This window comes from Coregonus lavaretus (genome assembly GCF_964263955.1).
Source record: "Coregonus lavaretus genome assembly, contig: HAP1_SCAFFOLD_5887, whole genome shotgun sequence".
Classification (NCBI taxonomy): domain Eukaryota; kingdom Metazoa; phylum Chordata; class Actinopteri; order Salmoniformes; family Salmonidae; genus Coregonus; species Coregonus lavaretus.
The window spans coordinates 1-27,393 of record NW_028165244.1 but is presented as its reverse complement, the minus strand read 5'-3'; the positions used below and the strand labels follow the sequence as shown (position 1 = coordinate 27,393).

General features: G+C 48.1%; 1 protein-coding gene across 1 annotated transcript; it reads left to right on the top strand.

The window, feature by feature from the left end:
* LOC311116071 (large neutral amino acids transporter small subunit 4-like) lies at window positions 1-21,738 on the top strand (the record flags this gene model as incomplete). The annotated part of the gene is made up of 5 exons (XM_084191208.1): window positions 1-42; window positions 1,322-1,507; window positions 17,118-17,421; window positions 19,513-19,568; window positions 21,662-21,738. Coding segments are annotated over exons 2-5 (597 nt in total), but the record flags the coding sequence as incomplete, so codon positions are not given.
* Window positions 21,739-27,393: the final 5,655 nt, after the last annotated feature.

The following is a 27,393-nucleotide window of genomic DNA, read 5'->3' as shown; positions in this document are numbered from 1 at the left end:
TGCATATCAAGACAGGAACAACTCAGAAGAATTCTGAACAAGGTTTAACTTAACTTCTGTGTGTGTGTGTCTGGGTAACTTACCTGTAATCTATATAGGCATACCTGTCTTCACCCAGGGTACTGTTATTACAAACTGGCTATGCTGAATAGATTGCGATAGGTTTTAATGTTGTATGTTAATTCATGGGCTATAGAGTTACCGTTATTTCTCCCAAGTTAAGCAATAGAAGCTTGGAATAGTTTGAGAGCTCATCTTTGTAGTGTGGTGAAACCAGTTATCCCATTTATTCCTCTGGGTTTGAGGGATGCGGACGGGGGTCTAATATGAGAGGAAGAATCTGGGCCACAGAATGTATTGATACATGGTTGTTCAACAGCCTGCTGAATTCACTATCCTCTAGCTATCTAGACCATAATGAGCTAATGGTTTGGCCTGGCCAGTTTTGTCTCTGCTCCAGAGTTATGATTAGAAGAGAGCCGACGGGTCGCTGTGTGTGTTCGGTCTGTTTATCTGGCATTTGTTTGCGGTGCTTCGGATGGGATGCGCCGTTGGGCAGATCATGCATTGAGGGGGGGGGGGGGGTGTAAGAGAGAGGACGACAGGGCGGGAGAGAGAGAGAAAGAGAGAGCCAACGAGTCCAGTTTATCCTTCATCATCAGTTCCCACACTGAACAGAAGTCAGCGCGTAATTAACTCCCGTCGCTCCCCTCTTCCACACTGTAACTGAACCTCGGCTACCTCTAGACTTCAGTTAAAAACGTGTCACTGCTGTTAATGTGTAACTATCTACAATATAATCTAGAAGTGTTACCTAGGGAATTACACCAGGTCAGTGTGTATGTGTCCTATAAGGAGGGAGGAATGGGTTGAGAGAGAGAGTGTAGGGGGAGGGAGGGAAGGACTCTCACCCTCATGAAGAGCGAGAGTTGCATATGAATCACCCTGAAGGTCAAAGAACCACGTGGTCACATGGTTTCACCTTTAGAGTTGTGAGATGAAATGGAGGGAGGAGGGACGGTTCCTATAGTGTTCATGAGCAATATTAATAATACAGATACAGATGACCATGATCATCAATAAAGTACCAGTAATTAATGTAACTGTGATCATATTGAATTTTAAACAACTGCTGCCCATTGTTCAGAACTGCTGGAATAACCCCCCCCACCCCCCCACCCTCTCTCTCTCTCTCTCTCTTTCGCTCTTTCTCGCTCTCTCTCTCGTCTCCACAGAACTGTGAACCCTGATCTCCAGACTACTAGCTGAGGGTCTCTCGTCACTAACATTTGCTACATCCCTGTCTTCTCTTCACTCTCAGCTCTCCCCGTTCTCTCCTGTCTGGTCATGGCTCCGTCCCTGGCCACAGCGTTTGCCAGGCGGTGGTGGATGGCGGTGACAGCCATCATAGAGAACCTGCTGTTCTCAGCCGTCCTGCTGGGCTGGGGGTCACTACTCATCATGCTCAAGTCTGAAGGCTACTACTCCTACATGTGCAATGGAGAAGGTAAGAGTACAACCTTTATGTAACCTCTCCTCAACCTCTCCTCAACCTCTCTTCAACCTCTCCTCAACCTCTCCTCAACCTCTCTTCAACCTCTCCTCAACCTCTCCTCAACCTCTCCTCAACCTCTCCTCAACCTCTCTTCATAAGGTAAAAGCACAACCTTTAATTAACTTCTCCACAAAAACTGTCTTTCACCAAACCCTCTCCTGAAAGTAGCAGTGCTCTGGTGGATGGGGGGGGGGCTATTGACTCAAGGAGGGGTGTTATAACATGTGAGGGGTACTAATGTGTCTAGGAGGACCCCAGGAACACTAGGTGTCTAGGTGGGAGGACCCCAGGAACACTAGGTGTCTAGGTGGGAGGACCCCAGGAACACTAGGTGTCTAGGAGGGAGGACCCCAGGAACACTAGGTGTCTAGGAGGGAGGACCCCAGGAACACTAGGTGTCTAGGAGGGAGGACCCCAGGAACACTAGGTGTCTAGGAGGGAGGACCCCAGGAACACTAGGTGTCTAGGAGGGAGGACCCCAGGAACACTAGGAGTCTAGGAGGGAGGACCCCAGGAACACTAGGTGTCTAGGAGGGAGGACCCCAGGAACACTAGGAGTCTAGGAGGGAGGACCACAGGAACATTAGGTGTCTAGGAGGGAGGACCACAGGAACACTAGGTGTCTAGGAGGGAGGACCCCAGGAACACTAGGTGTCTAGGAGGGAGGACCCCAGGAACACTAGGTGTCTAGGAGGGAGGACCCCAGGAACACTAGGAGTCTAGGAGGGAGGACCACAGGAACATTAGGTGTCTAGGAGGGAGGACCACAGGAACACTAGGAGTCTAGGAGGGAGGACCACAGGAACATTAGGTGTCTAGGAGGGAGGACCCCAGGAACACTAGGAGTCTAGGAGGGAGGACCACAGGAACACTAGGTGTCTAGGAGGGAGGACCACAGGAACACTAGGTGTCTAGGAGGGAGGACCACAGGAACACTAGGTGTCTAGGAGGGAGGACCCCAGGAACACTAGGTGTCTAGGAGGGAGGACCCCAGGAACACTAGGTGTCTAGGAGGGAGGACCACAGGAACACTAGGTGTCTAGGAGGGAGGACCACAGGAACACTAGGTGTCTAGGAGGGAGGACCACAGGAACACTAGGTGTCTAGGAGGGAGGACCACAGGAACACTAGGTGTCTAGGAGGGAGGACCACAGGAACACTAGGTGTCTAGGAGGGAGGACCACAGGAACACTAGGTGTCTAGGAGGGAGGACCACAGGAACACTAGGTGTCTAGGAGGGAGGACCACAGGAACACTAGGTGTCTAGGAGGGAGGACCACAGGAACACTAGGTGTCTAGGAGGGAGGACCACAGGAACACTAGGTGTCTAGGAGGGAGGACCCCAGGAACACTAGGTGTCTAGGAGGGAGGACCACAGGAACACTAGGTGTCTAGGAGGGAGGACCACAGGAACACTAGGTGTCTAGGAGGGAGGACCACAGGAACACTAGGTGTCTAGGAGGGAGGACCACAGGAACACTAGGTGTCTAGGAGGGAGGACCACAGGAACACTAGGTGTCTAGGAGGGAGGACCACAGGAACACTAGGTGTCTAGGAGGGAGGACCACAGGAACACTAGGTGTCTAGGAGGGAGGACCACAGGAACACTAGGTGTCTAGGAGGGAGGACCACAGGAACACTAGGTGTCTAGGAGGGAGGACCACAGGAACACTAGGTGTCTAGGAGGGAGGACCCCAGGAACACTAGGTGTCTAGGAGGGAGGACCACAGGAACACTAGGTGTCTAGGAGGGAGGACCACAGGAACACTAGGTGTCTAGGAGGGAGGACCACAGGAACACTAGGTGTCTAGGAGGGAGGACCCCAGGAACACTAGGTGTCTAGGAGGGAGGACCACAGGAACACTAGGTGTCTAGGAGGGAGGACCACAGGAACACTAGGTGTCTAGGAGGGAGGACCCCAGGAACACTAGGCGTCTAGGAGGGAGGACCCCAGGAACACTAGGTGTCTAGGAGGGAGGACCACAGGAACACTAGGTGTCTAGGAGGGAGGACCCCAGGAACACTAGGTGTCTAGGAGGGAGGACCACAGGAACACTAGGTGTCTAGGAGGGAGGACCACAGGAACACTAGGTGTCTAGGAGGGAGGACCACAGGAACACTAGGTGTCTAGGAGGGAGGACCACAGGAACACTAGGTGTCTAGGAGGGAGGACCCCAGGAACACTAGGAGTCTAGGAGGGAGGACCACAGGAACATTAGGTGTCTAGGAGGGAGGACCACAGGAACACTAGGTGTCTAGGAGGGAGGACCACAGGAACACTAGGTGTCTAGGAGGGAGGACCACAGGAACACTAGGTGTCTAGGAGGGAGGACCACAGGAACACTAGGTGTCTAGGAGGGAGGACCACAGGAACACTAGGTGTCTAGGAGGGAGGACCACAGGAACACTAGGTGTCTAGGAGGGAGGACCACAGGAACACTAGGTGTCTAGGAGGGAGGACCCCAGGAACACTAGGTGTCTAGGAGGGAGGACCACAGGAACACTAGGTGTCTAGGAGGGAGGACCACAGGAACACTAGGTGTCTAGGAGGGAGGACCACAGGAACACTAGGTGTCTAGGAGGGAGGACCCCAGGAACACTAGGTGTCTAGGAGGGAGGACCACAGGAACACTAGGTGTCTAGGAGGGAGGACCACAGGAACACTAGGTGTCTAGGAGGGAGGACCCCAGGAACACTAGGCGTCTAGGAGGGAGGACCCCAGGAACACTAGGTGTCTAGGAGGGAGGACCACAGGAACACTAGGTGTCTAGGAGGGAGGACCCCAGGAACACTAGGTGTCTAGGAGGGAGGACCACAGGAACACTAGGTGTCTAGGAGGGAGGACCACAGGAACACTAGGTGTCTAGGAGGGAGGACCACAGGAACACTAGGTGTCTAGGAGGGAGGACCACAGGAACACTAGGTGTCTAGGAGGGAGGACCCCAGGAACACTAGGAGTCTAGGAGGGAGGACCACAGGAACATTAGGTGTCTAGGAGGGAGGACCACAGGAACACTAGGAGTCTAGGAGGGAGGACCACAGGAACATTAGGTGTCTAGGAGGGAGGACCCCAGGAACACTAGGAGTCTAGGAGGGAGGACCACAGGAACACTAGGTGTCTAGGAGGGAGGACCCCAGGAACACTAGGTGTCTAGGAGGGAGGACCACAGGAACACTAGGTGTCTAGGAGGGAGGACCAAAGGAACACTAGGTGTCTAGGAGGGAGGACCACAGGAACACTAGGTGTCTAGGAGGGAGGACCCCAGGAACACTAGGTGTCTAGGAGGGAGGACCACAGGAACACTAGGTGTCTAGGAGGGAGGACCACAGGAACACTAGGTGTCTAGGAGGGAGGACCACAGGAACACTAGGTGTCTAGGAGGGAGGACCCCAGGAACACTAGGTGTCTAGGAGGGAGGACCACAGGAACACTAGGTGTCTAGGAGGGAGGACCACAGGAACACTAGGTGTCTAGGAGGGAGGACCCCAGGAACACTAGGCGTCTAGGAGGGAGGACCCCAGGAACACTAGGCGTCTAGGAGGGAGGACCACAGGAACACTAGGTGTCTAGGAGGGAGGACCCCAGGAACACTAGGTGTCTAGGAGGGAGGACCACAGGAACACTAGGTGTCTAGGAGGGAGGACCACAGGAACACTAGGTGTCTAGGAGGGAGGACCACAGGAACACTAGGTGTCTAGGAGGGAGGACCACAGGAACACTAGGTGTCTAGGAGGGAGGACCCCAGGAACACTAGGAGTCTAGGAGGGAGGACCACAGGAACATTAGGTGTCTAGGAGGGAGGACCACAGGAACACTAGGAGTCTAGGAGGGAGGACCACAGGAACATTAGGTGTCTAGGAGGGAGGACCCCAGGAACACTAGGAGTCTAGGAGGGAGGACCACAGGAACACTAGGTGTCTAGGAGGGAGGACCCCAGGAACACTAGGTGTCTAGGAGGGAGGACCACAGGAACACTAGGTGTCTAGGAGGGAGGACCAAAGGAACACTAGGTGTCTAGGAGGGAGGACCACAGGAACACTAGGTGTCTAGGAGGGAGGACCCCAGGAACACTAGGTGTCTAGGAGGGAGGACCACAGGAACACTAGGTGTCTAGGAGGGAGGACCCCAGGAACACTAGGTGTCTAGGAGGGAGGACCACAGGAAAACTAGGTGTAGAGAAAATAACATTCCGTTCTCTGGCAACAGCTCTAGTGGACATTCCTGCAGTCAGCATGCCAATTACACACTCCCTCAAAACTGGAGACATCTGTGGCATTGTGTTGTGTGACAAAACTGCACATTTTAGAGTGGCCATTTAATGATCATGCTGTTTAATCAGCTTCTTGATATGCCCCCTGTCAGGTGGATGGATTATCTTGGCAAATGAGAAATGCTCCCTAACAGGGATGCAAATACATTTGTGCACAAAATCTTAGAGAAATAAGCCTTTTTGTGTGTATGGAAAATAGTTGGGATCTTTTATTCAGCTCATGAAAAATGGGACCAACACTTTACATGTTGTGTTTATATTTTTGTTCAGTATAAAATTATTTCCACGACAGAATTAAAAAGCAATGTTGGAGTGACCAATTTAGACATTTTCAAATACAGTCCCTTCAGAAAGTATTCAGACCCCTTAACTTATTCCACATTTTAGTTTTGTTCCAGCCTGAATTCAAAATGGATGAAATCTGTTTTTCTCTCCCCCATCTACACACAACACCCCATAATGAGGAAGTGACTTGGTATGCATTTAGGCTGGCCATAACAAAGGGGTTGAATACTTATTGACTCAATACATTTCAGCTTTTTATTTTTAATTAATTTGTAAAAATTTAGAAAAACCTAATTCTGCTTTGACATTATGGGGTATTGTGTGTAGGCCAGTGACAAAAAAATCTACATTTAAGCAATTTAAAATTTTGAAAAGTCAAGGGCTGTGAATACTTTCTGAAGGCACTGTATATGCAAATAAACATTTTATATCACGGCCTGAAAGCTTTTGGACATCAGCGCAATCTTGAGGGAATCGTATTTGAGTCAGAAAAAGGATATTCATATGATAGGGAAGATATACCAAACCTTGCAGAGAGCAGAGAGCCGATCCAACTGACAACCTCTTAGAAAAAAATATGAACTATTTGAACCAAGACTTAAAAAGAACTGATATTGGCACAAGACGGAGGGAGTGTTGGGACAGAACTAACAACATTACAGTTAAGGAAAATGGACACTTAATCCAGTATAAAATGATGTATAGAATTTATTATACAGAGTCATTTCTTACGTTTAAAACTAACAATGACTCAATAATCCATGCCTTCTGAAAATGCTATGAAGTCCCAAAGTTATGGGCGGAGCTAGAAAGTTGGCTGTCAGAAGTTTTACAATGTAAATGTACTTTTAATCCGTCTGTCTGGATATTTAAAGACATGGCATATGAGGGTGCAGTGAAACACCCAATGGGGTGGACCATACTTTTCTCCTCAATGCTTTTGAAACAGTGGATTAATCAAATGTATTGTTCAAAAAATATTGAAAAACGTGTGGGATACAGAGAAAAATAGAACAGTGCAATTTGAGGCCATATGGCATAGAGTGCTGCAAGAACTGGAAGGTTCCAGGGGAGGAAGGATGAGGGGGGTGTAGTTGAGACATAGGTGATATCCTGTAACGCTGCCATGGGAACATGTGTGATGTCCTGTAACGCTGCCATGGGAACATGTGTGATATCCTGTAACGCTGCCATGGGAACATGTGTGATGCAGGTGTGATGCATTGATGTTTGTTGAAATTAGTTTATTATTTATGTATGTAAAAAAAAATATTCATATCTAAGTTAATGTCCTTATGATCATATATTTAGACTAATTCAACTACACTGCCTTCAGAGAGTATTCAGACCCCTTGACATATTGCACATGTTGTTACAGCCTGAATTCAAAATGGATAAAATAAATACCAAATCATACCCATCTACACAAAACACCCCACAATGACAAAGTGAAAACATGTTTTTAGAAATGTCTGCAAATGTTTATTGTCAAAGTAAGAAAAGAAGAGGGGATCACAACCCTTTTATTCTACAGGATAGACTATCATATCTGTTCTACACACAGAGCTGATCCTTTATTCTACAGGATAGACTATCATATCTGTTCTACACAATACATTTATATCTGAAAACTTTGTTACGTGTGTGAGAGGCAGAAAGACAGAGGCCAACTTTATTGTCTAAAGTCCACTGATAAACTCTTAGGAGAAGGGGATGGAGGGGGAGAGAGAGAGGAATAGAGAGATGGATGAGAGAATGTAGAGTCAGCATGTGGGAGACCGTGTGGTCTAATCAGGTATCCCATGATGCTTAGCGAGGTCTTGTGAGTCGTGGTTGGCTGTTCCACTCCAAAGGTCTGTTAAGAGGAAGTAGTCCTGGAACCCTAACCAGCTGGACTCAGCTAGAGTCAGCTACAAAATACACCTCACTCAGCATAAACAACACAGACCTTTTACAGTCACCACCGCGTGTGTGTGTGCAGACTGACTCCCACTGGAAGTGAAATCAAAGTTCTGACGTTACTTTCTCTTCCTCTTTCATTGTTCTTTAACAACTTCTGACTTGTTCCTCACTAACTCTATACTCCCTTTCTTGTCTCTCTCTGCTCTCTCTGCTATCTCCCTGCTCTCCCTCTGCTATCTCCCTGCTGTCTCTCTGCTATCTCCCTGCTCTCTCTCTGCTATCTCCCTGCTCTCTCTCTGCTATCTCTCTGCTCTATCTCTTCTCTCTCTCTGCTCTATCTCTTCTCTCTCTCTGCTCTCTCTGCTCTCCCTCTGCTCTCTCTCTGCTATCTCCCTGCTCTCTCTCTGCTATCTCTCTGCTCTATCTCTTCTCTCTCCCTGCTCTCTCTCTGCTATCTCTCTGCTCTATCTCTTCTCTCTCTCTGCTCTCTCTGCTCTCCCTCTGCTCTCTCTCTGCTATCTCCCTGCTCTCTCTCTGCTATCTCTCTGCTCTATCTCTTCTCTCTCTCTGCTCTCTCTGCTCTCCCTCTGCTCTCTCTCTGCTATCTCCCTGCTCTCTCTCTGCTATCTCTCTGCTCTATCTATTCTCTCTCTCTGCTCTCCCTCTGCTCTATCTCTGCTCTCCCTCTACTCTCTCTCTGCTCTCCCTCTACTCTCCCCCTCTCTCTCTGCTCTCCCTCTACTCTCTCTCTGCTCTCCCTCTGCTCTCCCCCTCTCTCTCTGCTCTCCCTCTGCTCTCCCTCTGCTCTCCCTCTGCTCTCTCTCTGCTCTCTCTCTGCTCTCTCTCTGCTCTCCCTCTGCTCTCCCTCTGCTCTCCCTCTGCTCTCTCTCTGCTCTCCCTCTCCCTCTGCTCTCCCTCTGCTCTCCCTCTGCTCTCCCTCTGCTCTCCCTCTCCCTCTGCTCTCCCTCTGCTCTCTCTCTGCTCTCCCTCTGCTCTCTACTCTCTCCCTCTGCTCTCCCTCTGCTCTCCCTCTGCTCTCCCTCTGCTCTCCCTCTGCTCTCCCTCTGTTCTCTACTCTCTCTCTCTGCTCTCTCTCTTCTCTCTCTCTGCTCTCTACTCTCTCTCTGCTCTCCCTCTGCTCTCCCTCTTCTCTCTCTCTGCTCTCTCTCTGCTCTCTCTCTGCTCTCTGCTCTCTCTCCGCTCGATCTCTGCTCTACCTCATCTCTCTCTCTGCTCGCTCTCTGCTCCCCCTCTGCTCTCTCTCTCTGCTCTCTCTTTTCTCTCTCTGCTCTCCCTCTGCTCTCTCTCTGCTCTCCCTCTGCTCTCCCTCTGCTCTCCCTCTTCTCTCTCTCTGCTCACTCTCTGCTCTCTCTCTGCTCTCTGCTCTCTCTCCGCTCTCTCTCTGCTCGCTCTCTGCTCTAACTGCTCTCTCTGCTCCTTCTGTTCTCCCTCCGCTCTCTCTGCTCTCTCTGCTCTCTCTGCTTTCTCTTCTCTCTCTATGCTCTCCCTCCGCTCTCTCTGCTCTCCCTCCGCTCTCCCTCCGCTCTCTCTGCTCTCCCTCTGCTCTCCCTCCGCTCTCCCTCCGCTCTCTCTGCTCTCCCTCTGCTCTCCCTCCGCTCTCCCTCCGCTCTCTCTGCTCTCCCTCTGCTCTCCCTCCGCTCTCTCTGCTCTCCCTCCGCTCTCTCTGCTCTCTCTCCGCTCTCCCTCCGCTCTCTCTGCTCTCTCTCCGCTCTCTCTCTACTATCTCTCTACTCTCTCTCTGCTCTCTCTCTACTCTCCCTCTACTCTCTCTGCTCTCCCTCTGCTCTCCCCCGTTCTCTCTCCACTCTCTCTCTGCTCTCCCTCTACTCTCTCTCTCTGCTCTCCCTCTGCTCTCTCTCTGCTCTCTCTCTGCTCTCTCTCTGCTCTCCCTCTCCATCTGCTCTCCCTCTGCTCTCCCTCTCCCTCTGCTCTCCCTCTGCTCTCCCTCTCCCTCTGCTCTCCCTCTGCTCTCCCTCTCCCTCTGCTCTCCCTCTGCTCTCTCTCTGCTCTCCCTCTGCTCTCCCCCGTTCTCTCTCCACTCTCTCTCTGCTCTCCCTCTACTCTCTCTCTCTGCTCTCCCTCTGCTCTCTCTCTGCTCTCCCTCTGCTCTCCCTCTGCTCTCCCTCTCCCTCTGCTCTCCCTCTGCTCTCCCTCTCCCTCTGCTCTCCCTCTACTCTCTCCCTCTGCTCTCCCTCTGCTCTCCCTCTGCACTCCCTCTGCTCTCCCTCTGCTCTCCCTCTGCTCTCCCTCTGTTCTCTACTCTCTCTCTGCTCTCTCTCTTCTCTCTCTCTGCTCTCTACTCTCTCTCTCTGCTCTCCCTCTGCTCTCCCTCTTCTCTCTCTCTGCTCTCTCTCTGCTCTCTCTCTGCTCTCTGCTCTCTCTCTGCTCTCTGCTCTCTCTCTGCTCTCTACTCTCTCTCTCTGCTCTCCCTCTGCTCTACCTCATCTCTCTCTCTGCTCGCTCTCTGCTCTCCCTCTGCTCTCTCTCTCTGCTCTCTCTTTTCTCTCTCTGCTCTCCCTCTGCTCTCTCTCTGCTCTCCCTCTGCTCTCCCTCTGCTCTCCCTCTTCTCTCTCTCTGCTCACTCTCTGCTCTCTCTCTGCTCTCTGCTCTCTCTCCGCTCTCTCTCTGCTCGCTCTCTGCTCTAACTGCTCTCTCTGCTCCTTCTGTTCTCCCTCCGCTCTCTCTGCTCTCTCTGCTCTCTCTGCTTTCTCTTCTCTCTCTATGCTCTCCCTCCGCTCTCTCTGCTCTCCCTCCGCTCTCTCTGCTCTCCCTCTGCTCTCCCTCCGCTCTCCCTCCGCTCTCTCTGCTCTCCCTCTGCTCTCCCTCCGCTCTCCCTCCGCTCTCTCTGCTCTCCCTCTGCTCTCCCTCCGCTCTCTCTGCTCTCTCTCCGCTCTCCCTCCGCTCTCTCTGCTCTCTCTCCGCTCTCTCTCTACTATCTCTCTACTCTCTCTCTGCTCTCTCTCTACTCTCCCTCTACTCCCTCTGCTCTCCCTCCGCTCTCCCTCCGCTCTCTCTGCTCTCCCTCTGCTCTCCCTCCGCTCTCCCTCCGCTCTCTCTGCTCTCCCTCTGCTCTCCCTCCGCTCTCTCTGCTCTCCCTCCGCTCTCTCTGCTCTCTCTCCGCTCTCCCTCCGCTCTCTCTGCTCTCTCTCCGCTCTCTCTCTACTATCTCTCTACTCTCTCTCTGCTCTCTCTCTACTCTCCCTCTACTCTCTCTGCTCTCCCTCTGCTCTCCCCCGTTCTCTCTCCACTCTCTCTCTGCTCTCCCTCTACTCTCTCTCTCTGCTCTCCCTCTGCTCTCTCTCTGCTCTCTCTCTGCTCTCTCTCTGCTCTCCCTCTCCATCTGCTCTCCCTCTGCTCTCCCTCTCCCTCTGCTCTCCCTCTGCTCTCCCTCTCCCTCTGCTCTCCCTCTGCTCTCCCTCTCCCTCTGCTCTCCCTCTGCTCTCTCTCTGCTCTCCCTCTGCTCTCCCCCGTTCTCTCTCCACTCTCTCTCTGCTCTCCCTCTACTCTCTCTCTCTGCTCTCCCTCTGCTCTCTCTCTGCTCTCCCTCTGCTCTCCCTCTGCTCTCCCTCTCCCTCTGCTCTCCCTCTGCTCTCCCTCTCCCTCTGCTCTCCCTCTACTCTCTCCCTCTGCTCTCCCTCTGCTCTCCCTCTGCACTCCCTCTGCTCTCCCTCTGCTCTCCCTCTGCTCTCCCTCTGTTCTCTACTCTCTCTCTGCTCTCTCTCTTCTCTCTCTCTGCTCTCTACTCTCTCTCTCTGCTCTCCCTCTGCTCTCCCTCTTCTCTCTCTCTGCTCTCTCTCTGCTCTCTCTCTGCTCTCTGCTCTCTCTCTGCTCTCTGCTCTCTCTCTGCTCTCTACTCTCTCTCTCTGCTCTCCCTCTGCTCTACCTCATCTCTCTCTCTGCTCGCTCTCTGCTCTCCCTCTGCTCTCTCTCTCTGCTCTCTCTTTTCTCTCTCTGCTCTCCCTCTGCTCTCTCTCTGCTCTCCCTCTGCTCTCCCTCTGCTCTCCCTCTTCTCTCTCTCTGCTCACTCTCTGCTCTCTCTCTGCTCTCTGCTCTCTCTCCGCTCTCTCTCTGCTCGCTCTCTGCTCTAACTGCTCTCTCTGCTCCTTCTGTTCTCCCTCCGCTCTCTCTGCTCTCTCTGCTCTCTCTGCTTTCTCTTCTCTCTCTATGCTCTCCCTCCGCTCTCTCTGCTCTCCCTCCGCTCTCTCTGCTCTCCCTCTGCTCTCCCTCCGCTCTCCCTCCGCTCTCTCTGCTCTCCCTCCGCTCTCCCTCCGCTCTCTCTGCTCTCCCTCTGCTCTCCCTCCGCTCTCTCTGCTCTCTCTCCGCTCTCCCTCCGCTCTCTCTGCTCTCTCTCCGCTCTCTCTCTACTATCTCTCTACTCTCTCTCTGCTCTCTCTCTACTCTCCCTCTACTCTCTCCGCTCTCCCTCCGCTCTCTCTGCTCTCTCTCCGCTCTCTCTCTACTATCTCTCTACTCTCTCTCTGCTCTCTCTCTACTCTCCCTCTACTCTCTCTGCTCTCCCCCGTTCTCTCTCCACTCTCTCTCTGCTCTCCCTCTGCTCTCTCTCTGCTCTCTCTCTGCTCTCTCTCTGCTCTCCCTCTGCTCTCTCTCTCTCTCTCTCTCTCTCTCTCTCTCTCTCTCCACTCTCTCTCTGTCTCTCTCTCTCTCTCTCTCTGTCTCTCTCTCTCTCTGCTCTCTCTCTGCTCTCCCTCTGCTCTCTCTCTCTCTCTCTCTCTCTGCTCTCCCTCTGCTCTCTCTCTCTCTCTCTCTCTCTGCTCTCTCGCTGCTCTCTCGCTGCTCTCTCGCTGCTCTCTCGCTGCTCTCTCGCGCTGTAGACTAAAGTCAATTGATCTTATTATTTCATTCCAGTCTTATTTAAAGTTGAGATGTGAAGAATGTTTTAACTCAAGAAGTGAAGAGTCACTTTTCATGTTTCTATATTTGATCAGTGGAAGTATTTTTCAAACGGAATCATAATCTATTGTTAATATGACAATAACAGCATGTTCCTGTGTATGGTATCTCTTTATACATGCATGACATTGTGCCAGAGAGGAACTCATAAAGGCCCAGTAAACCAGAGATAACATCCATGCAGAGACATGGGCTCTTTATTTTCTCTGATTATCTCTTCCTCCTCCTGTTTTTTGCTGAGAGAGGGCCTGTGGTATCAGAGAAGGGCGTGTTTTGGTGACACACACAAAAACGCAGGTTAGTGTTATCGGGGCAGGCAGGGTGTACTAAGCTGTTTCTAATCAGTTAGAGGGTGAGGGATGAGGTCACATGTGGCTGAGGTTTCCCTTGTCCAGGGATGATCAACTAGATTCAGCCGTGAACTGATCTTTTCTGGAGCAGATGGTCGGGGGGCTGGAACATAATTACAAATAATTTGTAGGCCACAAATTGACCACAAGAAGCCCCCACAGACATAATTTGAGTAAATAATAATCATTTCAAACCTTGCTTACATTTGATTATACAGTTTATGATGTCCAACAATGAAAGTTCAACAAACCAAAAATATGATTTTGCTCTGAAAACTTGGGGGCTAAATAAAACCACCGCCAGTTGAGGAACCATGCCCTAGACGCGTCAGCACCTAAAGCTCAGTCTAACACCTTCCGGACGGTGTGTGTGTGCGTGCAAATGAGATCCAGCCCTGTTCTGTTTTGTCCTGTCCCAGTTTTCAGGTCTCTCGGCCACCCAACCCTCACCCAGTATTCTGAGTGTTTGGGTATAAAAGGGGTGTATTTGGGTCTTCTGAGAGCTGTAGAGTTGTTGAGTCTTTAGCAGTGGGGTGTGAAGCACGTCACAACCTTTCACAAAGACACAGCGCTCACTTAGTGCCTGTGATGAGCTGGGTGAGGAGAGGGAGGACAGGGGGAGGAGGGTAGAGGGAGGAGTGGGAGGACGGGGTTAGAGGGGAGAGGAGGGACAAGGGGAAGAGGGGGAGAGGAGGGACGAGGGGGAGAGGGGGAGAGAGAGGACATGGGGAGAGGAGGGACGAGAGGGGGAGAGGGGGAGAGAGAGGACATGGGGAGAGGAGGGACGAGGGGGAGAGGGAGAGAGAGGACATGGGGAGAGGAGGGACGAGGGGGAGAGAGGACATGGGGAGAGGAGGGACGAGGGAGAGAGGGGGAGAGAGAGGACATGGGGAGAGGAGGGACGAGGGGGAGAGAGGACATGGGGAGAGGAGGGACGAGGGGGAGAGGAGGGACGAGAGGGGGAGAGGGGGAGAGAGAGGACATGGGGAGAGGAGGGACGAGGGGGAGAGAGGACATGGGGAGAGGAGGGACGAGGGGGAGAGGGGGAGAGAGAGGACATGGGGAGAGGAGGGACGAGAGGGGGAGAGGGGGAGAGAGAGGACATGGGGAGAGGAGGGACGAGGGGGAGAGGGGGAGAGAGATGACATGGGGAGAGGAGGGACGAGGGGGAGAGAGGACATGGGAGAGGAGGGACGAGGGGGAGAGGGGGAGAGAGAGGACATGGGGAGAGGAGGGACGAGGGGGAGAGGGGGAGAGGGGGAGAGGAGGAGAGGGGGAGAGAGAGGACATGGGGAGAGGAGGGACGAGAAGCCACATCCCTGATTGGTTTGATGAGTGCTGTCTCTCTCTCTCTCTCTCTCTGTCTCTCTCTCTGTCTCTCTCTCTCTCTCTCTCTCTCTCTGTCTCTTTTCCTCTCTCTGTCTCTCTCTGTCTCTCTCTCTCTCTCTTTTCTCTCTCTCTCTCTCTCTCTCTCGCTCTCTTGCTCTCTGTCTGCCTCTCCCTCAATTCATTTCAATTCATTTTAAGGGCTTTATTGGCATGGGAAACGTATGTTAACAACGTTGCCAAAGCAAGTGAAGTAGATAGTAAACAATACATATTAACAGTAAACATTACACTCAGAAGTTCCAAAAGAATAAAGACATTTCAAATGTCATATTATGTCTACATACAGTGTTGTAACAATGTGCAAATAGTTAAAGTACTGTGGTATTTCACCCAATAGATAAGGGAGTTTTTCAAAACTGGGTTTGCTTTCAAATTCTTTGTGGATCTGTGCAATCTGAGGGAAATATGTGTCTCTAATATGGTCATACATTTGGCAGGAGGTTAGGAAGTGCAGCTCAGTTTCCACCTCATTTTGTGGGCAGTGTGCACATAACCTGTCTTCTCTTGAGAGCCAGGTCTGCCTACGGCGGCCTTTCTCAATAGCAAGGCTATGCTCACTGAGTCTGTACATAGTCAAAGCTTTCCTTAAGTTTGGGTCAGTCACAGTGTCAGGTATTCTGCCACTGTGTACTCTCTGTTTAGGGCCAAATAGCATTCTAGTTTGCTCAGTTTTTTTGTTAATTCTTTCCAATGTGTCAAGTAATTATCTATTAGTTTTCACATGATTTGGTTGGGTCTAATTGTGTAGCAGTCCTGGGGCTCTGTGGGGTCTGTTTGTGTTTGTGAACAGAGCCCCAGGACCAGCTTGCTTACGGGACTCTTCTCCAGGTTCTTCTCTCTGTAGGTGATGGCTTTGTTATGGAAGGTTTGGGAATCGCTTCCTTTTAAGTGGTTGTAGAATTGAACGGCTCTTTTCTGGATTTTGATAATTAGCGGGTATTGGCCTAATTCTGCTCTGCATGCATTATTTGGTGTTTTACGTTGTACACTGAGGATATTTTTGCTGAATTCTGCATGCAGGCTCTCAATTTGGTGTTTGTCCCATTTTGTGAATTCTTGGTTGGTGAGCGGACCCCAGACCTCACAACCATAAACGGCAATGGGTTCTATAACTGATTCAAGTATTTTTTAGCCAGATCCTAATTGGTATGTTGAATTTTATGTTCCTTTTGATGACATAGAAGGCCCTTTTTGCCTTGTCTCTCAGATCATTCACAGCTTTGTGGAAGTTACCTGTGGTGCTGATGTTTAGGCCGAGGTATGTATAGTTTTTTGTGTGCTCTAGGGCAACGGTGTCTAGATGGAATTTGTATTTGTGGTTCTGGCAACTGGACCTTTTTTGGAACACCATTATTTGTATCTTACTGATATTTACTGTCAGGGCCCAGGTCTGACAGAATCTGTGCAGAAGATCTAGGTGCTGCTGTAGGCCCTCCTTGGTTGGGGACAGAAGCACCAGATCATCAGCAAACATTAGACATTTTAATTCAGATTCTAGTAGGGTGAGGCTGGGTGCTGCAGACTGTTCTAGTGCCTTCGCCAATTTGTTGATATGGATGATGAAGAGGGTTGGGCTTAAACTGCATCCCTGTCTCACTCCACGGCCCTGTGGAAAGACGTGTGTTTTTTGCCAATTTTAACCGCACACTTGTTGTTTGTGTACATGGATTTTATAATGTCGTATGTTTTTCCCCCAACCCCACTTTCCATCAATTTGTATAGCAGACTCTCATGCCAAATTGTGAAATCCACAAAGCATGAGAAGACTTTGACTTTGTTTTGTTTTGTTTGTCAATTAGGGTAATTTGGTAAAAAGCCAATTTTACATTTGCTCAGTACATTGCTTTCACTGAGGAATTGAACTAGTCTGCTGTTAATGATAATGCAGAGTATTTTCCCAAGGTTGCTGTTGACGCATATCCCACGGTAGTTATTGGGGTCAAATTTGTCTCCACTTTTGTGGATTGGGGTGATCAGTCCTTGGTTCCAAATACTGGGGAAGATACCAGAGTAGAATATGATGTTAAAGAGTTTAAGTATAGCCAATTTGAATTTGGTCTGTATATTTTATCATTTCATTGAGGATACCATCAACACCACAGGTCTTTTTGGGTTGGAGAAGTGGTTTACCCATACATCTCCGTTTTGGATAGCTCTTCTTGTTGTTGTTTGTTTAGTGTTTTCCAATTTTCCCAGGAGTAGTTAGTCTATGGATTATTCAATTACATAGAGCTGATTTCTGACATGCTATTCCTTCTTTTTCTCTCTCTCTCTCTCTCTCTCTCTCTCTCTCTCTCTCTCTCTCTCTCTCTCTCTCTCTCTCTCTCTCTCTCTCATTTATTGGTTGCACTACACCTGTGTTAGTTAATGTGTTGTCTTCTCACCTTAAGATTCCGATACTGACACACCCTCCCTCCCCCACTCCCCCTCTAGGTAACCACACCTCCTCCAACCTGTCCGTCTCCCTCCCCCCACCAGGGGGCGATGATGACTACAGTGATTACTACTCTGAGGCAGAGGGTGTGGTGGGGCTGGGGGATGGGGTAGAGATGAGGCCCCTGGCCCCCCAGGGCCCAGACGGCCCCATGAGGATGAACGGCTGGCTGATCTGTAAGGACCAGGATGAGATGTTGAACCTGGCCTTCACCGTGGGATCATTTCTCCTCTCAGCCATCACTCTGCCGCTGGGCATCGTCATGGACAAATATGGACCACGCAACCTACGACTGCTGGGCAGGTAGGAGAGAGGGAGAGGAGGAGGGACAGGGGGTGGAGGGGGGGACTGAGTTCAGTTTGAGTTGGTTTAAATGGTTAAACAGGTGTGAGTTGACATGGTATTATAAACTGGGTGGTTCCAGTCCTGAATGCTGTCTGACAGCCGTGGTATATCAGAGCGTATACCACAGATATGGCAAAACAAATATTTTGACTGCTCTAATTACCTTGGTAACCAGCTAGGTGCACACTCTTGGCATTCTCTCAACCAGCTTCACCTGGAATGCTTTTCCAACAGTCTTGAAGGAGTTCCCACATATGATGAGCACTTGTTGGCTGCTTTTCATTCACTCTGCGGTCCGACTCATCCCAAACCATCTCAATTGGGTTAAGGTCAGGTGATTGTGGAGGCCAGGTCATCTGATGCAGCACTCCATCACTCTCCTTCTTGGTCAAATAGCCCTTACACAGCCTGGAGGTGTGTGTTGGGTCATTGTCCTGTTGAAAAACAAATATTAGTCCCACTAAGCCCACACCAGATGGGATGGCGTATCGCTGCAGAATTCTGTGGTAGCCATGCTGGTTAAGTGTGCCTTGAATTCTAAATAAATCACAGACCATGTCACCAGCAAAGCACCCCCACACCACAACACCTCCTCCTCCATGCTTCACGGTGGGAAATACACATGCGGAGATCATCCGTTCACCTACTCTGCGTCTCACAAAGACGCGGCAGTTGTAACCAAAAATCTCCAATTTGGACTCATCAGACCAAAGGACAGATTTCCACCGGTCTAATGTCCATTGCTCGTGTTTCTTGGCCTAAGCAAGTCTCTTATTATTGGTGTCCTTTAGTAGTGGTTTCTTTGCAGCAATTCGACCATAAAGGCCTGATTCACACAGTCTCCTCTGAACAGTTGATGTTGAGATGTTTCTGTTACTTGAACTCTGTGAAGCATTTATTTGGGCTGCAATTTCTGAGGCTGGTAACTCTAATGAACTTATCCTCTGCAGCAGAGGTAACTCTCTGTCTTCCTTTCCTGTGGCGGTCCTCATGAGAGACAGTTTCATCATAGCGCTTGATGGTTTTTGCGACTGCACTTGAAGAAACTTTCAAAGTTCTTGAAATGTTCCGTATTTACTGACCTTCATGTCTTAAAGTAATGATGGACTGTCATTTCTCTTTGCTTATTTGAGCTGTTCTTGTGATAATATGGACTTGGTCTTTTAACAAATAGGGCTATCTTCTGTATACCCCCCTACCTTGTCACAACACAACTGATTGGCTCAAACGCATTAAGAAGGAAAGAAATTCCACAAATTAACTTTTAACAAGGCACACCTGTTAATTGAAATGCATTCCAGGTGACTACCTCATGAAGCTGGTTGAGAGAATGCCAAGAGTGTGTAAAGCTGTCATCAAGGCAAACGGTGGCTACTTTGAAGAATCTCAAATATAAAATATATATATATAATGATTTGTTTAACACTTTTTTGGTTACTACATGATTCCATATGTGTTATTTCATAGTTTTTACGTCTTCACTATTATTCTACAATGTAGAAAATAGTAAAAATAAAGAAAAACCCTTGAATGAGTAGGTGTGTCCAAACTTTTGACAGGTACTGTATATTTATGTATGGTTATGTATGATATTAATGTATAGTTATATATGATGTTGATGTATGGTTATATATTATGTATTGATGTATTGTCTAATGTATTAAAGTATGGTTATATATGATATTGACGTATTGTCTAATGTATTGATGTATGGTTATGTATGATATTGATGTATTGTCTAATGTATTGATGTATGGTTATATGATATTGATGTATTGTCTAATGTGTTGATGTATGGTTATGTATGATATTGATGTATTGTCTAATGTATTGATGCATTGTCTAATGTATTGATGTATGGTTATATATGATATTGATGTATTGTCTAATGTATTGATGTATGGTTATGTATGATATTGATGTATTGTCTAATGTATTGATGTATTGTCTGTATGGTTATGTATGATATTGATGTATTGTCTGATGTATTGATGTATATATGATATTGATGTATATATGATATTGATGTATTGTCTGTGTGTATTCCAGTGCCTGTTTCTCCTTCTCCTGTCTCCTCATCGCCTACGGAGCATACAACCCTGATGGTGAGTAGACTACCTACCGGACAGTACCATGTCACCAAACTACCATATCACTATCACTACCTCACCTAGCTACCATATCACTATCACTACATCACCTAGCTACCATATCACCTAGCTACCATATCACTATCACTACATCACCTAGCTACCATATCACCTAGCTACCATATCACCTAGCTACCATATCACTATCACTACATCACCTAGCTACCATATCACCTAGCTACCATATAACCTAGCTACGAAATCACGTAGCTACCATATCACTATATCACCATATCAGCATATCAGCGAGCTACCATATCAACTAGCTACCATAACATCTAGCTATCATATCACCATATCAGCATATCACCTAGTTGCCATATAACTCTGCTACCAAATCACGTAGCTACTATATCAACATATAACCATAACACCTAGCTACCATGTCACCTAGCTATTATATCACAATATCAACTTTCTACCGTATAACCTAGCTAACAAATCACGCAGCTACCATATCACTATATCACCACATCAACATATCACCTAGCTACCATATCACCTAGTTACCATATCAACTAGCTAGCATAACACCTAGCTACCATATCACTATCAATATATCACCATATCACCTAGCTACTGTATCACCTAAGTACCTTATCACCTAGCTACCATATCAAATAGTAACCATATCACGATCACTATATCACATAGCGACCATATCACCTATCTACCATATCACCTAGCTGCCATATGACCTAGCTATCATATCACCATATCAACATATCACTTAGCTCTTATATCACCTATCTACCATATCACCTAGCTACCATATCACCTAGCTATCATATCACCTAGCTGCCATATGACCTAGCTATCATATCACCATATCAACATGGGCGGCAGGTAGCTTAGTGGGTAAGAGCGTTGTGCCAGTAACCGAAAGGTCGCTGGTTCTAATCCCCGAGCCGACTAGGGGAAAAATCTGTCGATGTGCCCTTAAGCAAGGCACTTAACCCTAATTGCTCATGTAAGTCGCTCTGGATAAGAGCGTCTGCTAAATGACGTAAATGTAAATGTAAATATCACTTAGCTCTTATATCAACTAGCTACCATAACATCTAGCTACCATATCGCTATATCACCATATCAACATATCACCTTGCTACCATATCAATATATCACCTAGCTGCCATATCACCTAGCTACCATATCACCTAGCTACCATATCACCTAGCTACCATTTCACTATCACCATATCATCATTTGACCTAACTACCATGTCACCTAGCAACCATATCCCCTAGCTACCATATCACCTAACTACCATATTACCTATCTACCAAATCACTATCACTATATCTCCATATCATCATATCACCTAGCTACTATATCAATTTGCTACCATATCACCTAGCTATCATATCACCATATCAACATATCACCTAGCTACCATATAACCTAGCTACCAAATCACATAGCTACCATATCACTATGTCCCCATATCAACATATCACCTAGCTACCATATCAACTAGCTACCATATACTTAGCTACCATATCCCATAGCTACCATATCACTATCACCTAGCCACCATACCAACTAGCTACCATATCACCTAGCTGCCATATCACCTAGTTACCATATCACCTAACTACCATATCACCAAGCTGCAATATCACCTAGCTACCATATCAACATATCACTTAGCTACCATATCACCTAGCTATCATATCACCTTGCTACCATGTCACCTAGCTACCATATCAGCTAGCTACCATATCAACATATCAACTAGCTACCTTATCACCTTGCTACCATGTCACCTATCTACCATATCAGCTTATCACCATATCACCTAGCTACCATGTCACCTAGTTACCATATCACCTAGCTACCATATCACTATGAACATGTGTGTTGGTGTGTGGGTGTGTATATCTGAAGTGTGTGTACGTGTGTGTGTGTGTGTACGTGTGTGTGTGTGTGTGTGTGTCTGTGTGTATACGTGTGTGTGTGTGTGTGTTTGTGTGTGTGTGTCTGTGTGTATACTTGTGTGTGTGTGTGTTTGTGTGTGTGTCTGACGGTGTCTCCATCTTCCTCCACAGAGCTGTCTGTCCTCATCTTCATCGCTCTGACGTTCAACGGCTTTGGAGGCATGTGCATGACCTTCACCTCCCTCACGGTAAGAGTGTGTGTATGGTACGCGTCTCTTTGTGAGTGTGTGTTCAGTTCAGATTTCTCCATATTCACTGTGACGTGTGGGTGTGTTTTGCATATTGTGTGTCATTCGGCCTGTTGTTTTAATTTAGTTTCTCTTTTTCATCACACAAACCCATATCACCTAGATACCATATAATTTTTTTTCATCACACAAACACTACTGTTTCCTCTCTCCCTCCCTCTCCCTCTGGCCTGGCGCCCTGTCTCCTGTCCTGTGGTCGTGTTTTGGCCGCCCGCTGGGAGGGAGGGATAGAGGGATAAAGGGAGAGAGTGGAGAAAGAGAGAAAGGGAGAACGTTTATTATCACTGTCCCAGTACTTCTCTCCCCCGTTGCTTTGAACAACAACAACACAGACTTGCTCCAACTCTCTTTCGCTCTCTCTCTCCCTCTCCCTCTCTCCCACATATCTGAATTCTTAATTTAGATTCACAATGAAACATTGTAGCATTCAAGGACAGACAAACACAGAGAGGGGGGAGAAGCGACAACCTCCCATCCTCCCAAATATATTCAGTCATTTTAGAGTTTATAGTCTGATACAGAGGTAAAGAGAGAGAGAGGTGAAAGAGAGAAGGGAGAGAGGGGGAAGAGAGAAGGGAGAGAGGGGGAAGAGAGACAATGGGTGGTCTAAATGTAAGATTCACACAGGGTCACATGGTCACAGTGTTGGGGAGTAATGTACTAGTAATGTACAACTAGTCATTTAATAACTACATTTTCCAGTAGCTTGGTGGCAGTTGAACTAAATTCAAATCTAGGTGGTGTTTTCAGTAGTTAATGACTGTTTTACCATGTAGCGGTGTAGCTAACTACTGGAACTACACACTACTGTTTTACCATGTAGCGGCGTAGCTAACTACTGGAACTACACACTACTGTTTTACCATGTAGCGGTGTAGCTAACTACTGGAACTACACACTACTGTTTTACCATGTAGCGGTGTAGCTAACTACTGGAACTACACACTACTGTTTTACCATGTAGCGGCGTAGCTAACTACTGGAACTACACACTACTGTTTCACCATGTAGCGGTGTAGCTAACTACTGGAACTACACACTACTGTTTTACCATGTAGCGGTGTAGCTAACTACTGGAACTACACACTACTGTTTTACCATGTAGCGGTGTAGCTAACTACTGGAACTACACACTACTGTTTTACCATGTAGCGGCGTAGCTAACTACTGGAACTACACACTACTGTTTTACCATGTAGCGGCGTAGCTAACTACTGGAACTACACACTACTGTTTTACCATGTAGCGGTGTAGCTAACTACTGGAACTACGTACTACTGTTTTACCATGTAGCGGTGTAGCTAACTACTGGAACTACACACTACTGTTTTACCATGTAGCGGTGTAGCTAACTACTGGAACTACACACTACTGTTTCACCATGTAGCGGTGTAGCTAACTACTGGAACTACGTACTACTGTTTTACCATGTAGCGGTGTAGCTAACTACTGGAACTACACACTACTGTTTTACCATGTAGCGGTGTAGCTAACTACTTGAACTACACACTACTGTTTTACCATGTAGCGGTGTAGCTAACTACTGGTACTACGTACTACTGTTTTACCATGTAGCGGTGTAGCTAACTACTGGAACTACACACTACTGTTTTACCATGTAGCGGTGTAGCTAACTACTGGAACTACGTACTACTGTTTTACCATGTAGCGGTGTAGCTAACTACTGGAACTACACACTACTGTTTTACCATGTAGCAGTGTAGCTAACTACTGGAACTACACACTACTGTTTTACCATGTAGCGGTGTAGCTAACTACTGGAACTACACACTACTGTTTTACCATGTAGCGGTGTAGCTAACTACTGGAACTACACACTACTGTTTTACCATGTAGCGGCGTAGCTAACTACTGGAACTACGTACTACTGTTTTACCATGTAGCGGTGTAGCTAACTACTGGAACTACACACTACTGTTTTACCATGTAAATCAAATCAAATCAAATTTTATTGGCCACATGCGCCGAATACAACAGGTGCAGACATTACAGTGAAATGCTTACTTACAGCCCTTAACCAACAGTGCATTTATTTTTAACAAAAATGTAAAAATAAAACAACAAAAAAAGTGTTGAGAAAAAAAGAGCAGAAGTAAAATAAAATAACAGTAGGGAGGCTATATATACAGTGGGGTACCGGTGCAGAGTCAATGTGCGGGGGCACCGGCTAGTTGAGGTAGTTGAGGTAATATGTACATGTGGGCAGAGTTAAAGTGACTATGCATAAATAATGAACAGAGTAGCAGCAGCATAAAAAGATGGGGTGGGGGGGCAGTGCAAATAGTCTGGGTAGCCATGATTAGCTGTTCAGGAGTCTTATGGCTTGGGGGTAGAAGCTGTTGAGAAGTCTTTTGGACCTAGAATTGGCACTCCGGTACCGCTTGCCGTGCGGTAGCAAAGAGAACAGTCTATGACTAGGGTGGCTGGAGTCTTTGACAATTTTGAGGGCTTTCCTCTGACACCGCCTGGTATAGAGGTCCTGGATGGCAGGAAGCTTGGCCCCAGTGATGTACTGGGCCGTACGCACTACCATCTGTAGTGCCTTGCGGTCAGAGGCCAAGCAGTTGCCATACCAGGCGGTGATGCAACCAGTCAGGATGCTCTCGATGGTGCAGCTGTAGATTTTTTTGAGGATCTGAGGACCCATGCCAAATCTTTTCAGTCTCCTGAGGGGGAATAGGGCGGCAGGTAGCTTAGTGGGTAAGAGCGTTGTGCCAGTAACCGAAAGGTCGCTGGTTCTAATCCCCGAGCCAACTAGGTGAAAAGTCTGTCGATGTGCCCTTGAGCAAGGCACTTAACCCTAATTGCTCCTGTAAGTCGCTCTGGATAAGAGCGTCTGCTAAATGACAAAAAAAAGAAAAAAAAAAAAAAGAAAAAAAGAATAGGCTTTGTCGTGCCCTCTTCACGACTGTCTTGGTGTGTTTGGACCATGATAGTTCGTTGGTGATGTGGACACCAAGGAACTTGAAGCTCTCAACCTGTTCCACTACAGCCCCGTCGAAGAGAATGGGGGTGTGCTCAGTCCTCTTTTTTTTCCTGTAGTCCACAATCATCTCCTTTGTCTTGGTCACGTTGAGGGAGAGGTTGTTGTCCTGGCACCACACGGCCAGGTCTCTGACCTCCTCCCTATAGGCTGTCTCATCGTTGTCGGTGATCAGGCCTACCACTGTTGTGTCGTCGGCAAACTTAATGATGGTGTTGGAGTCGTGCCTGGCCATGCAGTCATGGGTGAACAGGGAGTACAGGAGGGGACTGAGCACGCACCCCTGAGGGGCCCCCATGTTGAGGATCAGTGTGGCAGATGTGTTGTTACCTACCCTTACCACTTGGGGGCGGCCTGTCAGGAAGTCCAGGATCCAGTTGCAGAGGGAGGTGTTTAGTCCCAGGATCCTTAGCTTAGTGATGAGCTTTGAGGGCACTATGGTGTTGAATGCTGAGCTGTAGTCAATGAATAGCATTCTCACGTAGGTGTTCCTCTTGTCCAGGTGGGAAAGGGCAGTGTGGAGTGCAATAGAGATTGCATCATCTGTGGATATGTTGGGGCGGTATGCAAATTGGAGTGGGTCTAGGGTTTCTGGGATAATGCTGTTGATGTGTGGTCCTCTGTAGCTCAGCTGGTAGAGCACGGCACTTGTAACGCCAAGGTAGTGGGTTCGATCCCCGGGACCACCCATACAAAAAAAAAATGTATGCGCACATGACTGTAAGTCGCTTTGGATAAAAGCGTCTGCTAAATGGCATATTATATTATTATATTATGACCAGCCTTTCGAAGCACTTCATGGCTACAGACGTCAGTGCTACGGGTCGGTAGTCATTTAGGCAGGTTATCTTAGAGTCCTTGGGCACGGGGACTATGGTGGTCTGCTTGAAACATGTTGGTATTACAGACTCAGTCAGGGACATGTTGAAAATGTCAGTGAAGACACTTGCCAGTTGGTCAGCACATGCTCGGAGTACACGTCCTGGTAATCCGTCTAGCCCTGCGGCCTTGTGAATGTTGACCTGCTTAAAAGTCTTACATCGGCTACGGAGAGCGTGATCACATAGTCATCCGGAACAGCTGGTGCTCTCATGCATGCTTCAGTGTTGCTTGCCTCGAAGCGAGCATAGAAGTGGTTTAGCTCGTCTGGAAGTCTTGTGTCACTGGGCAGCTCACGGCTGTGCTTCCCTTTGTAGTCTGTAATAGTTTTCAAGCCCTGCCACATCCGACGAGCATCAGAGCCAGTGTAGTACGATTCAATCTTAGTCCTGTATTGACTCTTTGCCTGTTTGATGGTTCGTCGGAGGGCATAGCAGGATTTCTTATAAGCGTCCGGGTTAGAGTCCCGCTCCTTGAAAGCAGCAGCTCTACCCTTTAGCTCAGTGCGGATGTTTCCTGTAATCCATGGCTTCTGGTTGGGGTATATACGTACGGTCACTGTGGGGACGACATCATCGATGCACTTATTGATGAAGCCAGTGACTGATGTGGTGTACTCCTCAATGCTATCTGAAGAATCCCGGAACATGTTCCAGTCTGTGCTAGCAAAACAGTCCTGTAGCTTAGCATCTGCATCATCTGACCACTTTTTTATTAACCGAGTCACTGGTGCTTCCTGCTTTAGTTTTTGCTTATAAGCAGGAATCAGGAGGATAGAGTTATGGTCAGATTTGCCAAATGAAGGGCGAGGGAGAGCTTTGTATGCGTCTCTGTGTGTGGAGTAAAGGTGGTCTAGAGTTTTTTTTCCTCTGGTTACACATTTAACATGCTGGTAGAAATTAAGTAGAACGGATTTATGTTTCCCTGCATTAAAGTCCCCGGCCACTAGGAGCGCTGCATCTGGATGAGCGTTTTCCTGTTTAGTTATGGCCTTATACAGCTCATTGAGTGCAATCTTAATGCCAGCATTGGTTTGTGGTGGTAAATAGACAGCTATGAAAAATATAGATGAAAACTCTCTTGGTAAATAGTGTGGTCTACAGCTTATCATAAGATACTCTACCTCAGGCGAGCAAAACCTAGAGACTTCCTTAGTATTTGATTTTGTGCACCAGCTGTTGTTTACAAATATACACAGACCGCCACCCCTTGTCTTACCGGATGTAGCGTATAGCCCGCTAGCTGTATGTTATCAATGACGTCGTTCAGCCACGACTCGGTGAAACATAAGATATTACAGTTTTTTATGTCCCGTTGGTAGGATAACCGTAATCTTAGGTCATCCAATTTGTTCTCCAATGACTGAAGATTGGCTAATAGGATTGATGGAAGAGGCAGTTTACTCGCTCGCCGTCGGATCCTTACAAGGCACCCCGACCTACGTCCACGATATCTCAGTCTCTTTATCATGCGAATGACGGGGATTTGGGCCTTGTCGGGTGTCTGTAGGATATCCTTCTCGGCCACCTCGTTGAAGAAAAAATCTTCGTCCAATACGAGGTGAGTAATCGCTGTCCTGATATCCAGAAGCTCTTTTTGGTTATAAGAGACGATGGCAGAAACATTATGTACAAAACAAATTACAAATAACGCGGAAAAACAAACATAATAGTACAATTGGTTAGAGGGCTGTAAAACGGCAGCCATCTTCT